Source organism: Diceros bicornis, chromosome 7 (assembly GCF_020826845.1).
Source record: "Diceros bicornis minor isolate mBicDic1 chromosome 7, mDicBic1.mat.cur, whole genome shotgun sequence".
Classification (NCBI taxonomy): domain Eukaryota; kingdom Metazoa; phylum Chordata; class Mammalia; order Perissodactyla; family Rhinocerotidae; genus Diceros; species Diceros bicornis.
Window position 1 is genome coordinate 54,339,997 of NC_080746.1, and position 13,755 is coordinate 54,353,751.

Genomic DNA, 13,755 nt, shown 5'->3' on the forward strand with positions numbered 1-13,755 from the left:
CATGTAAAAGACTACAAGAGGTACTCTGAGGTACAGGCTTCTGATGTCAGTCTTTAAGATCATACCACTGAACTGAATAATGATTTCCAGAACTAATGGAGAAGCTCATGGGTTCATAAAACCTCTAACCCAAGATCAAGAAAGACCTGAATTTATCATACAGGACTGAGTAGACTGATAAAGAATGATTAGGATTTCTTCTTTGACTTTTGCTCGGAATATTGCTGATTCTTTAATGTTCTATTTTCTGGATTTACAGAACCCTTTTTCTCTTAAGCTATCTATAACTTACAGCAATTTAGTAGATTGTATCTTTGTAAACAAAAATGAAACATTCATCTTTTCTCCCTGCCTGATCCATCCAAAATTTGGAAACTCTTATTGAATATTCTTATTTTCATGGCAATATAGTTATTTGAATAAGTTCAGTAAGAATTTGTTCTCCTTGTTAACAGGACACAATTGGAAACACTGGTTATATTACCAAGGCTTTGACTGGAATGTCATATTTGAAAATGATGTTCACAGAATCAGATATGATCAGTTTTAAGGAACTAAGGTTGACTTTAAGGAGCCAGTGCTTACAAAGCCCTCCTGGAAAACTGGCCTGGTACCTGGCTTACAGGGCTCCTAGCCTTATAGGTGAGTAAAGAAGGTTACTTCCTGGCAGGCCCAGGAAGCTTAGGATATTTTGGGGACCTTGAGAAGGAATTCATCCAAATCTGCAGGTACCACAAGTGAACTCTGATGGCAAGTTCCTGGCTTGGCTTCCTAGCCTCAAGGCTTTTAAAAGTCCAATCTGAGATTCCTAATAAAAGTTCCCGCAAAACAAACTTAAAAAGACCTATGTTGTCAATCACTATTCTTGCTGCACTTACATAAACAATCAGGCCAAGTTTGACGAGACTAGATTTATTTGGCAAACAAAAATAGTCTTACCTTGATTATCTTTGATAAAAATGGGAGGGATTATAAGAGATAAATCCTATGTTTCAATGGAAAAGTATAACCCACCCTTGTGGATTATCAGATTCTAGTCCTGTTCATTCTCTTTGAGCTATTTTCACCTCTTTGTAAGCTGGATCCTGCCAACTTGTGCATTTTGTCAGTAATTAACATTTCCAGTTTTCTTCCACCCTTCTGACTTGGCATCACTAAGAACTAAAACTGTTCTTTTCCTGAAGCCCTGCAAGCTGAAGCGGGACAACTTGATATAACGTTAAAGGATTTATCACAACGGTTTGGGCCATTCAGGCAGCTCACCAGAACACCGGTCCTTTGAGCTCTGGGAACTAACCATGATTGTGAGACTGCCACTACGATCCTTACTCCACCATCTACAGATGCTTCGAGACCAATGTCTAGAAATCCTTTGGACTGACTGCCCTCTGGACTCAAAAACTGAGTTTATAATCTGTTCTAGCTATTAATTTTTGTTTTTCCATAAATCTATGTCTTTTTCCCTTTGCAGATTTCTTACCTCCCAACTTCTAACCCAGATCTTCTCTCCACAGCCTCCAACTTGGCTTCTGCTCTGCGAAACTTCTAGGGAAGTTTTAGACAGAGGAAAGGGGTCCAGAATACACCACTGTGGCATAAAAATTATTTTGAGCTGAAGGCATTTGAGAATCAACAGATGCAGGTAGAGCCTTTTTTTCTGAACTCCCTTTGTCTTCCTAAAAGCAGAACTTCCCCAAAGAACTCAACTGCCATAAATCCTCTCCCCTGGGAGTTTTAGTACCAAAACAGACATCATCACAAAACTATCATATTTCCCATCTGTTCTTCTAAGGGCCCATTTATTTTTTCTAAAAGTCATTTGTTTTCGCACCAGTGCCCTTTCTCCCTCTTCCCTTATTAAGATGGGATATAAGCCCCAAATTCTGCCTCCTTGAGTCACATTTTTCTCTGAACGCCTGTGTACATGTGTGAATAAAAATCTGCCTTTTCCCTTGCTAATCTGTCTTTGGTCAGTTTAATTCACAGGTCTCAAGTACTGAATCTAAGAGGGTAGAGGAGAGGTTTTTCCTTCCCAACAGGAGAAATTGTTAAGTCCAGTGGCATGCTCACATAAACCTCAGCAGTACTGACAACTTCTCATCTAGCAACTATAGTTAGTCATTAAAAAAATTTTTTTTCTTATTCTTAAAAGAAGTGCAACAATTTAAAAAACAGCATTGAAGTTTTCCAGTCAGGAGGGTCATGAGTGTTCTTTTTTTTCATTTTACAACCCCTTCCACAAAGGGGTTTAACTACTTCTGGCCCAATTTTAGTCATTATTTCCAAATGTTTACAGCATAGTGAATAAGCTGTAATTTTAGACATTGAAAAACAAGACAAAGTGGTCAAACTAATTATATTGATGCAAAATGTAAGACAGAGGTAGACCTGCAAATCGCCGCAGAGTTGCAAATTCCAATTATGACTGGTTCTCTTTGAAACATCAGTTTTACATAAATGCTTATCCAGTAGCACATCATAAACTACAGGGTTAAAAGAATTTCTTCTGTCATGTAAATGTGTAATTGAGGCCTAAAACCGTCAAACTTAGCAACAAAGGATTTTTTCCAAGAGCAAAGTACTAGGGAACCCATAGGACTCATAAGAAAACCTGAAACTAAATTATTAGACAGTTTAAGGGCATTGGCTAAATTCTGAAGATGTTGGCATTAAAATAGAACTTAGTTTTTTCAGGCATTTAAAGATTTTCATGCATAGTGTACCTGAAATTTTTGATCTCTTGATTTTCTTTGACTCACACGTCTTCTCCTTAATGTAAGAAAAACCCTCTTAGTGTAAGGAAAGCTCAGATTAACAGTCCTGGAAAATTTGCACTAAGGTTCAACCATAATGTTTGATCTAATTCTAATTCTGCTGAACCAAATACCACTCACTATTTGGCGTTCCCATTTGTAGATTATTCAAAAACAAATGTTTCTCCTGTTAATCATCAATTTATATGACAGCAAAGGAGAAAAGAGATCACGTCAGGTGGTGGCAATGTTTCGTGAAAGCACCCAGGTGGGGAGGGGCAGGTAGAGCAGCCAGATTAACAGCCACCTTTCACTTAGTTTTTCCTTAAAAAAAAAAAGTCGAACTGCTTTCAATTTTCTGGAGTGAAAATGGCAGCACGGGAAGGATATTAAAATGTGTGAGCAAACTGCTTCTTTCACATCCTCATAAAGTATTGTTTTCTAAAATATAATTTGCTGCAGGGCTCATAGATCAGCACCTTTCACATCAGGTGATATGCAAAAATCCATTATTTGCTCAGCAGGAAACAGTCTTTTTGTACACTCTAGCTAACAGGAAGTCTTTCAAGAAAATAAAGGGAAGGGCGGGGGGTCGTAATCCAACCTTGTAACGCCCACCCAGAAACCTAGAAGGAAAAAAAAAAAGCCACTGAAATAAAGATGATTTGGCAATCTCCTGAAGGTCAGCAGTCTTTCCATAAGACTATATGACACGGATACAGTCTTGAGTGCGCTAATACTTGGGTTTTGAAAAACAGAGCCACGAACTCACCTGGAAAATTAAAGAGTCTGTATTTAGTCTCTGCTTTCTGCCCAACACCCCTGAAATGTTTTTTGTTGCACTTTCATGCTGTCTGTTTTCACAACAGAAACAAGGGTCTCTGAAGAATTGGCCACAGTGTTACAAGTCACCCAGGGGTGCGATGCTTCTCCAGTGAGGTGCTGGACAACTTGATTCAGCAAGTGACGATGGTGGCGGCATGGTGCCTGAATTGCTCATTCAACACACTGCGCTAAAGGGCCTCAGGTGAGGGTGTGCTCTCTCTACCCTAATCTCACTTTGATCTTGCAGAGCCTGTCTCACAACGTTTAGCAGCATCGTCACGAAGGATGTGCCTTTGTTTCTATACAAGGATTCTTTACACAGAAGTGTGTATTGAGTGAGAAGTACAGAAAGACAATGGGGTGAAATGCGCTCATTAAACAATGTAAGACGGCTGATGGCTTAGGTAGCTGCACGTGAAATGTAGCCAGAAGTCAGAATTTTGTGGCAAAAGAAAGAACAGTCTTACGGCCTGTGTTTTAGAACTGTTTAATTTTATACTTTCCTAAGGCACAACCAAAGCTTTTTGAGATTTATGTTTTGGCAAGTGTTTCTCTTGCTGGAGGATCACGCAAGTAGGTGGAAGTATCTGTCTAATGGCATGTTGGCACATTAAGGTAAAGTAAATAGTCCTTGGACTAAAACTAAAGTCAGGAGGTGAAGAAAAACAAGGGAATTTGTATTGGTTGTAAATTTGTACCAAGGCTACGTACTGAATACTGGAAAAATGACAGAAGTGTTTTATACCTTTGCATAAGAAAAAAAATGATGTTCCTTTTGAAGCTGTAGCTCAGGATTTAATCTGGGGTAATGCCACCATGTGATAAAAACAATCTGGATTTTATAATAATGTATTATAGCAGGAATATGTATAAAGCAGGAAAAGCTGTAAACTGCACAGTGGTACAGAGCTCCAGATACAGTGATATATGAGCAAAGGGGTCAAATGAGGTGTTCACTCCAGGCAGCTGTTTTGTTTGTGAAAAGCGATTCAGTGTGTTATACATTCAAATCCAAATTAGAACTAGCTGCCTTACAATGAGATTTCACTGCCATTTCTTGGCACTTTAATTTTGGGGAGCTCTGTTACAAGTTCAAGTAAGTTAGAGCTGTTCTCAATCTTTATATCTATTTCCTTCAAAAAATGAAGGAGCAGGTATTCTAATAAGCTTTATGCAAATAGGATCCTGATCATTTTAGCTCTGGTTAACCCAACACATTTCCCTGGGCATAACCATGGCCTCTCTGAAAACTGGGAAATATTGCATAATTTAAAAAGTCAGTTAAAAAGAGTACGACACTCACTGGTAACTTCAAATAAATTATGCTAGGAGGATGGAATATGGGTAGGCTAGACCACCAATCAAGTTTGCCTAGCCATAAAAACAGTGATAACTTAAAGATCTGCAAAGATCAAAGGAAACAGAGCAACTTTAACTGGCTGGAGGTACAACATTCTACAGGAGCCCTCCTGGGCCTTCAGAAAGGTTACAAGATGACCCACCCACTCTGATTGGCTGTGGCCACACACAGACATCCGGAGCCCACCACAAATCTGGGATGTGACAAGTATAGAACCAAGTGGCAAGTCTGAGCTTGCTTATGACACTCCAACTACACAGAGGCAGACAGTGAGGAACTACCAGAATCCCAGAGAGCTCCTTTTTACCTTGGAAAACCATCCAAGGGGTTACTATGACAAAAACATAAATCAAGGTTGACACAGCCAAGTGCTGGCTCACAGCTGGCCATTTGTATGGGGTTTGCCAGTCCTTAGCTGTTTTCATTATTTAATCAAATGTTAAGAAAAGTATAATTCACGTGCAACTCTTGTCAAAAAAGAGAAAAAGGTCAATTTCCTATGATCAGCACAAACTGTTCAACTATTAAGAAAAGCCCAATTTTTCCAGAACTCAAGTATATACACACACATCATGTCTGTTTCATTTTAAACATCTTTGGTGAGGGGGAGAGGGAGGAGGACAAATGAGATAAAGACATGAGCTAAACATCCAACAAGCCCATTCCTCATTCTGTGTGTGGCTGGCAGCATTAGTCCGAAAGTCACTCCTTTGCTGTGATGGTCATGATATATCTGAATGTGTAGATCTTTAAGGATTTCCTTATTCATTCGGCCAGGCCTATGGTAGGTGCTTTTTTGTTTTCTTGGTGGAATAATTCATCAGTGCTTCCTGAGAGGCTCAAACAAGATCACTGGCCAGATTCCGAAGAGAAACTGTTTGGAAACAAGTTAGGACAAAATGAAAGAAGGTAAAATTGTTCCATGTTATCCCTGAAAAAGAATCTATGGGCTATGACTACAGTGCTTGGTAGGTTTGCTAGCGACTGTCCTGGTGTTAGTAGCTTGAGCACAGCATATTCTTTCCAGACTTGCACCAGATCTCAGAAACTATTTTTATTTAATTTATTTAAATGTATTAAGCATCTACTTTGTCAAGCATGGAGCTGGGCATTTAAATCATTGCAGATCCTTAAAACAACTCTGCAATGTAGCTATTAACAGCTCCATTGTATTGCTGAAGAAACTAAGACTTAAAGAGAAGTGATTTGCCTAAGGTCACAGAGCAGTAAGCCGAAGACTTAAGATTCAAAAGCATGTAGTTCCAAAGCCAGTACTCTCTCCACTACCTTCTTCCACCTTCATTCCATCCTCTCAACTCCCCCTCCTCCCATCACACACCCACCCCTCCCCAGGATGTGGACTTACCTTCACTTTTGGCCTGTATCTCAGATAAAGTGTTCTTGTATATAAACTAAAAGGAAAGGGGAGAGGGAGAAAGCTCTTTAGACTAATTTTTAATCCATGCAAACTGGCTTACTGACAAATTTTACCATAGTGCCTCTGTATATACAATGAAAAAGCAACATTGGTATAGCCTTTGTTCATTTAGCAACCATTTTTTTGAGCACCTACTCTGTGCAGAACACTTGTCAAGAAGCTAAGGAAGGGGCCGGCCCCGTGGCTTAGCGGTTAAATGCGCGCTCAGCTGCTGGCGGCCCGGGTTCGGACCCTGGGCGCGCACCAACGCACCACTTCTCCAGCCATGCTGAGGCCGCGTCCTACATACAGCAACTAGAAGGATGTGCAGCTATGACATACAACTATCTACTGGGGCTTTGGGGGAAAAAATAAATAAATAAAATTATTAAAAAAAAAAAAAAAGAAGCTAAGGAAGACAGAGAAATGATCAACTCTCAGGCTGTGACCTCAGGTTGTTTGTAGCTTAGTAGGGAGAATTCCACTCATGCTTGATATGACTCATATCATGACTGCCCATTTCATCTCTGAGGATGAAACAGTAGTAAGGATTAAAGGTAGTAAGGATTAAAGTAGAGTATTCTTAGACTATTTCAGAAATGGCTATATCAGCTCTACAAGGATTACAATGAGATAACCAGGAAAGTAACAAAGTCTTCTTCATAGTATCTTTAATATGAGTCACCTCTGAAGATGAGACTGGATTTGAAAATCAGTGCATACAGCAAAAGTAAAGTTAAATTTATCCCTGAAAAATTTATGAAACTGTCCATAACATACAGCATGCACAGTTTTATGTATAGCACACTATTATGAATAGTACTATATAGTATATCATGAATACATATGCAAAACAATTTTATAGTACGAAAAATTGTCTTTTAAACAAGAGAAAGAAAAGGTGAAAGACGGGCCGGCCCCATGGCTTAGCAGTTAAGTGCGCGCGCTCCGCTGCTGGCGGCCCAGGTTCAGATCCTGGGCGCGCACTGACACACCGCTTCTCTGGCCATGCTGAGGCCGCGTCCCACGTACAGCAACTAGAAGGATGTGCAGCTATGACATACAACAATCTACTGGGGCTTTGGGGGGAAAAAATAAATAAATAAAATCTTTAAAAAAAAAAAAAAAGAAAAGGTGAAAGAGCATGTATAGTTGAATTTGTGTAATTTAATGTGGCTATGCCACTCTGCTGTAGCCAAAACCGGAACTGTAAAGAGGAACATCAAAATATTATGAAGAATACTCTACTGTCTTAAAATTCGAGAGAAACTGCAAAGGTGGAGGAGAAAGAAAGGACTTGTTCCTTCTTGTCTTATTTTTGTAAGGGGCTGTTGGCTTGTGGTTCCTGTCAACGGCATCCCAACAACACTTTGTCACTGTGGAGGCAGCAGTTTGTTCCTGTAGCAGCAGTGCCCTTCTTAAGAGGCCTGGGTCCCAGCCCCATGGGGTCTCTCCTCTGAGCTCAGACACCAGCACCAGCTGAGCAGTGCCTCCTCTTCAGACCTGAGTCTAGAGTCCCCCAAATTCTTTAATACATCTCCCATCAAGAGATAGGATCTATGTCCATTCTATTTGAATCTGTGACTTTGACCAATAGAGTACAGTGGAAGTGACACGATATAAATTCTGAGATTAGGTTATAAAAGGCCCTGCTGCTTCTGCCTAGTTCTCCTGAGATGCTCCCTCTGGGGGAAGCCCTCTGCCAGGTAAGAAGGCTGACAACACTGAGAGTGAAGAGACCATGTGTAGGCAGCTCCAGTTTACAGCCCTAGCTGAGCTCCTAGATGACAGCCAGTATCAAATGACACCCCATGTAAGTGAGCCATCTTGGATGTCCATCCCAGTTGGAGCCTTCAGATGACTGCAGCCTGAGCTGACATCTGACACCAACCCTATGAAGACTCCATGTGAGGACTGCCTAGCTGAGGCCTTCCAAATTCAAGACCTACAAAATTGTGAGCAAAATAAAATGGTTATTTTCAGCTGGTAAATTTGGGGTTGTTGTATAACATTGGTAACTGAAATATCCCCCTGCCCTTTTCTGCTTTTTCTTCTGGAACTCCAATTAAACATATGTTAGACTCTCTCACTTTATCTTCCATTTCTCTTAACCTCACTTCCTTGGTTCTTTGTATTTTTGTCTCTGCTGCATTTAAGTAATTTTTTCCTGACCTATCTTCCAGGTCACTAATTCTCTCTTCAACAGAATCTAATTTGTTATTAGTCCTATATTGTACATTGAGTTTTGCAGTTTGGCTACTAGAGTTTTCATTTCTAGAGATTCTATTTGGTTCTTTTTCAAATTTGCTTGAAAGAGTGTCTTTTTCCTTGAAGTTATTTTTAAGTCTGATTTATTTCAAGGATAGGAATTAACATTATTTTTATAATCATTAATAATTATAATGTCTGATATCTCTGCAGGTCTCTTTCTACGATACCATTTCTGTTGGGTTCTTGTTCATGGTGTCTTGTTTCCTTGTGTGCTTGGTTACTTTTGACTGTACGCTGCTTACTCTTCTTAAAAATTACTTTTGAAGGTTCTTTGGAAACTAGGATGAAGAAGTTTTTCTCCAGAAGGGTTTGGTGTTTGCTTTTACCAGGCACTTGTGGGGATACTACAGGTCTAGGACAAACTTCACCCAAGTTCATGGAATGAAGTTCCCCAGATCATTTAGGTGGATGGGCTGCAAATCTGTGTGAGGGATGCCTGATGGCCAAGACTTCTGTGAAACATATTCCTCTCCTCCACTTTCCTTCTTTTTCTTGCTCTGCTTAGTGCCAAAACAACTCACTTTGCAGTCAATTGGGGGTGGAGTATAGAGTGCGTTTGTTTACTTCTGATTCATCCAGCTTAATGTGCGGAAGCCTTTCATTAGACTCCTTTCCTTGGGCTGGCTCCTTTCCATTGGGGAGCCCTGGGCCTTGACTTCTGTCCCCTTTGTTCCATGAGGCCATGAAATCAGAGCCTAAATTTGATGGATTGACAAAAATTTTTCTAGCCCAAAGTAGCTGTGGTGTTCCTTTTTAGGAACGTGCTTTCTCTTACACTTTGACATGTTATTTTCTTTTAATCTTGCCAGTCTTTCATGCTTTTAATATTTTATCCAGCACTTTTAGTTATTTTGAACAGGTCATTTGTCTGAATAACCTAGGCTGACATTACTGCAAAAGGAAGTCCTGTTCAATTTAATCATTTCAACAATCTATGGAGTAAATGGTATTATCTTTATTTAACATATTAGGAAATTGAGGCTTAGAGCCAAGTAAATAACTTGGCTCAAGACTGGTACACAGTTATGAAGTGAGGGAGCAAAGATCTGAACTCAGATATTTTTACTCTACTGTGTCAACTCTTTGTTTAAAACAAACATTTGTACATTACTTAAGTTTTAAAGGGCACATGTATTATATTATTAAATTCTCAAATCATCACTCTGAAGTATTATTATTCACAAGCTCCATTCAATACCCATAGAAACAAAATTTCCATATAACTGAAGCTTAAACATCCAAGCTTCTTTTATTTTAGTTATTTAGGATAAAATATGTCTAAAACATATTTTATTCTTCCCTGCCTCCTTTATTTTTTTGCCCCTTTTTATCCCCAAAGCCCCAGTAGATAGTTGTATGTTATAGTTGCACATCCTGCCAGTTGCTGTATGTGGGGCCCTGCCTCAGCATGGCCCAACAAATGGTGAGTCGGTGCGCGCCCAGGATCAGAACCCAGGCCACCAGTAGCAGAGTGCGCGCACTTAACCGCTAACCCACGGGGCCGGCCCTTCCCTGCCTCCTTTAAAAAATCATTGTAAAACATTTTAACATTAATAGAAAACAAAGAAAAAAGTTAACTCAAAACTCTACCACTAAATCTAGTCAAAATGCTTCAATTTTTCTGTATTTGCTTTAACCTTTGTCCACATGCAAGTTAATTTTTAACAGGTTTAATAATTACAGATATGATTTTAGTGTTTCACTTAAAAATCAAAATATCTTTCTGTGTTGCTATAAATTTTTCATATTTATAATTTTAAATAGCTGACATACTATAACTTACTTTATATAATATATACTTATATATATATAATATATAATAAAGGACATACTATAATTACTTTATGATTGATTCTGCCCTATTGGGTAGTTTGTTTTATTTTTTTCTATTATTTTTGTTGTTTTGCTAAATTAACCTTGTGATAAACATTTTTGTGTGTACACACACATTTTCATTTTTATGGGTTATTTAAGATAAATTCTGAGGAATATAATAACTGGGATAAAAAATATAAACATTTTATTTTCATGAATACATGTAGTGTCAAATTTCTTTCCAAGTGGGTTGTATCAATTTACACTGACAAGTGATGTGTGATCATACCAGTTCACTGCAACTAAAGAATACAGACGGGAATTTCAAAATACTGTAGCTCACTTAATGGAAATAAAAATATCCCATTGTTTTACTTTTAAATTATTTTTTGAATAGGTAATACAATCATTTGGTAAAAAATTCAAGTATAAAAGAGTATACAGAAAAAAAAGAGGTTTATCTCCTACCCCTGACCCTCAGCCCAGAGATAACTGCTGTTACTTACCAGTTTACATATTCTTATGAAGACAGTTCATGCATTTATAAGCATATATGTATATTTAGCCCCCTCTTTTTCACAAAAATGAATATCTCATTGTTTTAGAAGGCATGTTTTGACTACCATTGAGATGATCATTTTTCTGTTTGCTCATTTACTACAAATCTCAAAAAAAACATTATCTGGAGCCTGGACTTTCCACGTCTTTTTTTTTTTTTTTAATTTAAAAAATAGTTTCAAACTTACAGGAAAGTTGCAAGATTGGTATAAAGAATTCCTGTATCCACTTCTCCCAGATCCCCAACTGTTATCATTTAACCACATTTGTTTTATACACACAAACACACACAAACACAAATACACATATGTACAACGTATATACATACTCTTACAGAGTCTTTGTATAACATAATGCCCATCACACCTAAATATTCCAGTGTATATCACCACAAAACAACGACACTCTCCTAAATTACCATAATACAACACTTTCCATCAGGAAATTAACATTAATTCAATACTACCATTCAAGTCAAGACTTCATTCAAATTTTGCTGACTGTCCCAACAATTTCTCTTTTTTCTCTTCTGATCCAGGTTCCTATCCAGAAACATGCATTGCATTTAGTTTTCATGCCATGTCTTAACAGTGTTTAAAACTGTTTAGAACAGTTCTTCAGTCTTTCCTTCTCTCATGTACTTGATGGTCTTAAAGAATACAGGACTTTCATTCTGTAGGACTTTCAACATGGGTCCATCTCTGTTTCCATATGGCCAGACCTAGGCCATGCATTTTTGGCAGGAACACCACAAAAATGATGTTGAGCTCATCTCAGTGCATTACATCAGAAGACATACTATACTGACCTGCTCCAACATGGGTAATGTTAACCTCAGATGCATGGTCAAGTCGATTGCTGCCAGTTTTCTTCACTGTAAAGTCACCATTTTCCCCTTTGGATTACTATTTCTTGGGGAAACATTCTGATTTATGCAAATATGTGTTCCTCATCAAACTTCCACCTATCAGCCAGAGCATCCAAAGATAACTAATGCCTATCAACTATCCTTAAGATGGTTGCCAAATGATGATTATCTGTTTCCATTGTTCCTTCTATATTTATTAGTTGGCATTCTTGTGTAAGGAAGAGCTTTCCTGTTTCATTTATTTATTCATTTATTTATTTATATTAGCATGCACTCACAGATTCCTATTTTATTCAATAGGTTGTAATTTAAAACTCTTGCAATTTAATTTTGATACTCAAATTATCTTAGTTTTGGCCAGCGGTTGCTTTTGAGCCCTTCAAATAGGGGACATAGCTAGGCAATATAGGTATATATAAACATATGTATACATATATATTTATAATTTATACAACACACATACATCTAACTTTTTCTGTATCTGAATGTGTGTACATATGTATGTGTGTATGTGTCACACACTCATGAATTCACAACAATACTTTTAATTCCAATCTAACCACCTCAGAGTCCCTTTTAGCATTTTCTCTTTCCATGTTTGCAAATCCCTTCTGAGACAGTGGAGAAATCAGGCTTTTGTTATCCTCAATATATTTACTTTTTGTTTAATCAATTATTTGTTCAATGTAACCCATTTCCCAACTCCAGCCACCTCCTCCATCCACCTTTTCCACACCTCTCCCCCTCATCACCCTGCTTCCTTGCCCTGCACAGCAGCCCCTTCCTCATCACCACCAGATTTTCTTGGAAGCTCAGCATGCTGCTACCACTGACTCCTCCTTTTCCTAATTCCCTAGTCCTTGCACATTAAATGCTGCCAGCTCTGCACAGCACTTCTTCCCCCTCACTGCCGTGCTTCCTTGAAGGATTTCCACACCAGGAGGAGAGAAGAACAAGAAAGCGAAAGGAAGATGGAAAGTGAAAGGTGGAAAACGGAAGGGGAAAATGGGAAGCCTTAGCCTTTTAAAATAGAATATAATGAGTAAAATTTCCCCTCTTTTTGAGTAGTTATTATAGAAATTCATTACCATACTGTATTACACTGCAGAAATGTTCTTGAGACTTCTTGGTAGTGTTAAGGTGCTAAGTTTTTAATTCTTGGGTTTGCTTTACAGTTATTCTTCTTTCTCCTTTTCTATCATTGGTCAATTTCCCCAAACATTTCCACCCATATCCCTTTCCTTTTAAATCAGATATTTCTAATATGCTATCGGTTGAGAATCCAAATAATCAATGCAGTAAGAAGCTGCAAAAAGTAAAATAAATATACTTAGAGCTAGAGTTTAAAGAGCTCTTCTATGATTAAGAACCTTGAGCTCTTCGCAGCATGAATTCAATGCTTCTTACTTAGCTGCCCAGAAGTTCTTTTTATATAATTCTCAGTTAGTTAAATTTTAGATAATTCAAGTTGCCTAAATAAGTTGATCTCCAGATAGGTGAGATGCCAATGTTATTTTGGGGAGGAATTCTAAAAATTTCACTTGAGTAAATTTTCACATTGGTTTAAAGGAAAATATTCTTCTCCTTTCTACAAATATTTCTTCTCTCTCAATTCTTGAGAAGAATTTGAGATTAAACATAGCCTAATCCCCTGGTAAAGAGATCAATATGTACACTTCACGCATTAAATCATTTAACAACATATACTAAGCACTTACTATGTGACAGGCATTGTTCTAAGCATTTGGGAGAGTAGCAGTGAATAAGATAACGCCCCTGCTCTCAAGGAACTTACGGTCTAGTTGGGGGAGGTAAACAAGTAAATAGATATATACCTGGTTATAAATGGTTTGAAGAAAAATAAGGCCTGGTAAGGGGAGAGAGAGAT

At 38.2% G+C, this 13,755-nt stretch overlaps 1 protein-coding gene across 3 annotated transcripts in view; it reads right to left on the reverse strand.

Moving 5' to 3' along the window:
• Positions 1–4,046: 4,046 nt before the first annotated feature.
• ACER3 (alkaline ceramidase 3) overlaps positions 4,047–13,755 on the reverse strand; it is a 159,862-nt gene continuing 150,153 nt past the window's right edge. For all 3 annotated transcript variants that reach the window (XM_058545555.1, XM_058545554.1, XM_058545556.1), the window contains 2 exons: positions 6,305–6,350; positions 4,047–5,812 (listed from right to left, as the gene is read on the reverse strand). In XM_058545555.1, coding sequence (XP_058401538.1) covers positions 5,759–5,812; positions 6,305–6,350 — 100 coding nt within the window. In that variant the 3' untranslated portion in view covers positions 4,047–5,758. The remainder of the gene's footprint in view (positions 5,813–6,304; positions 6,351–13,755) is intronic.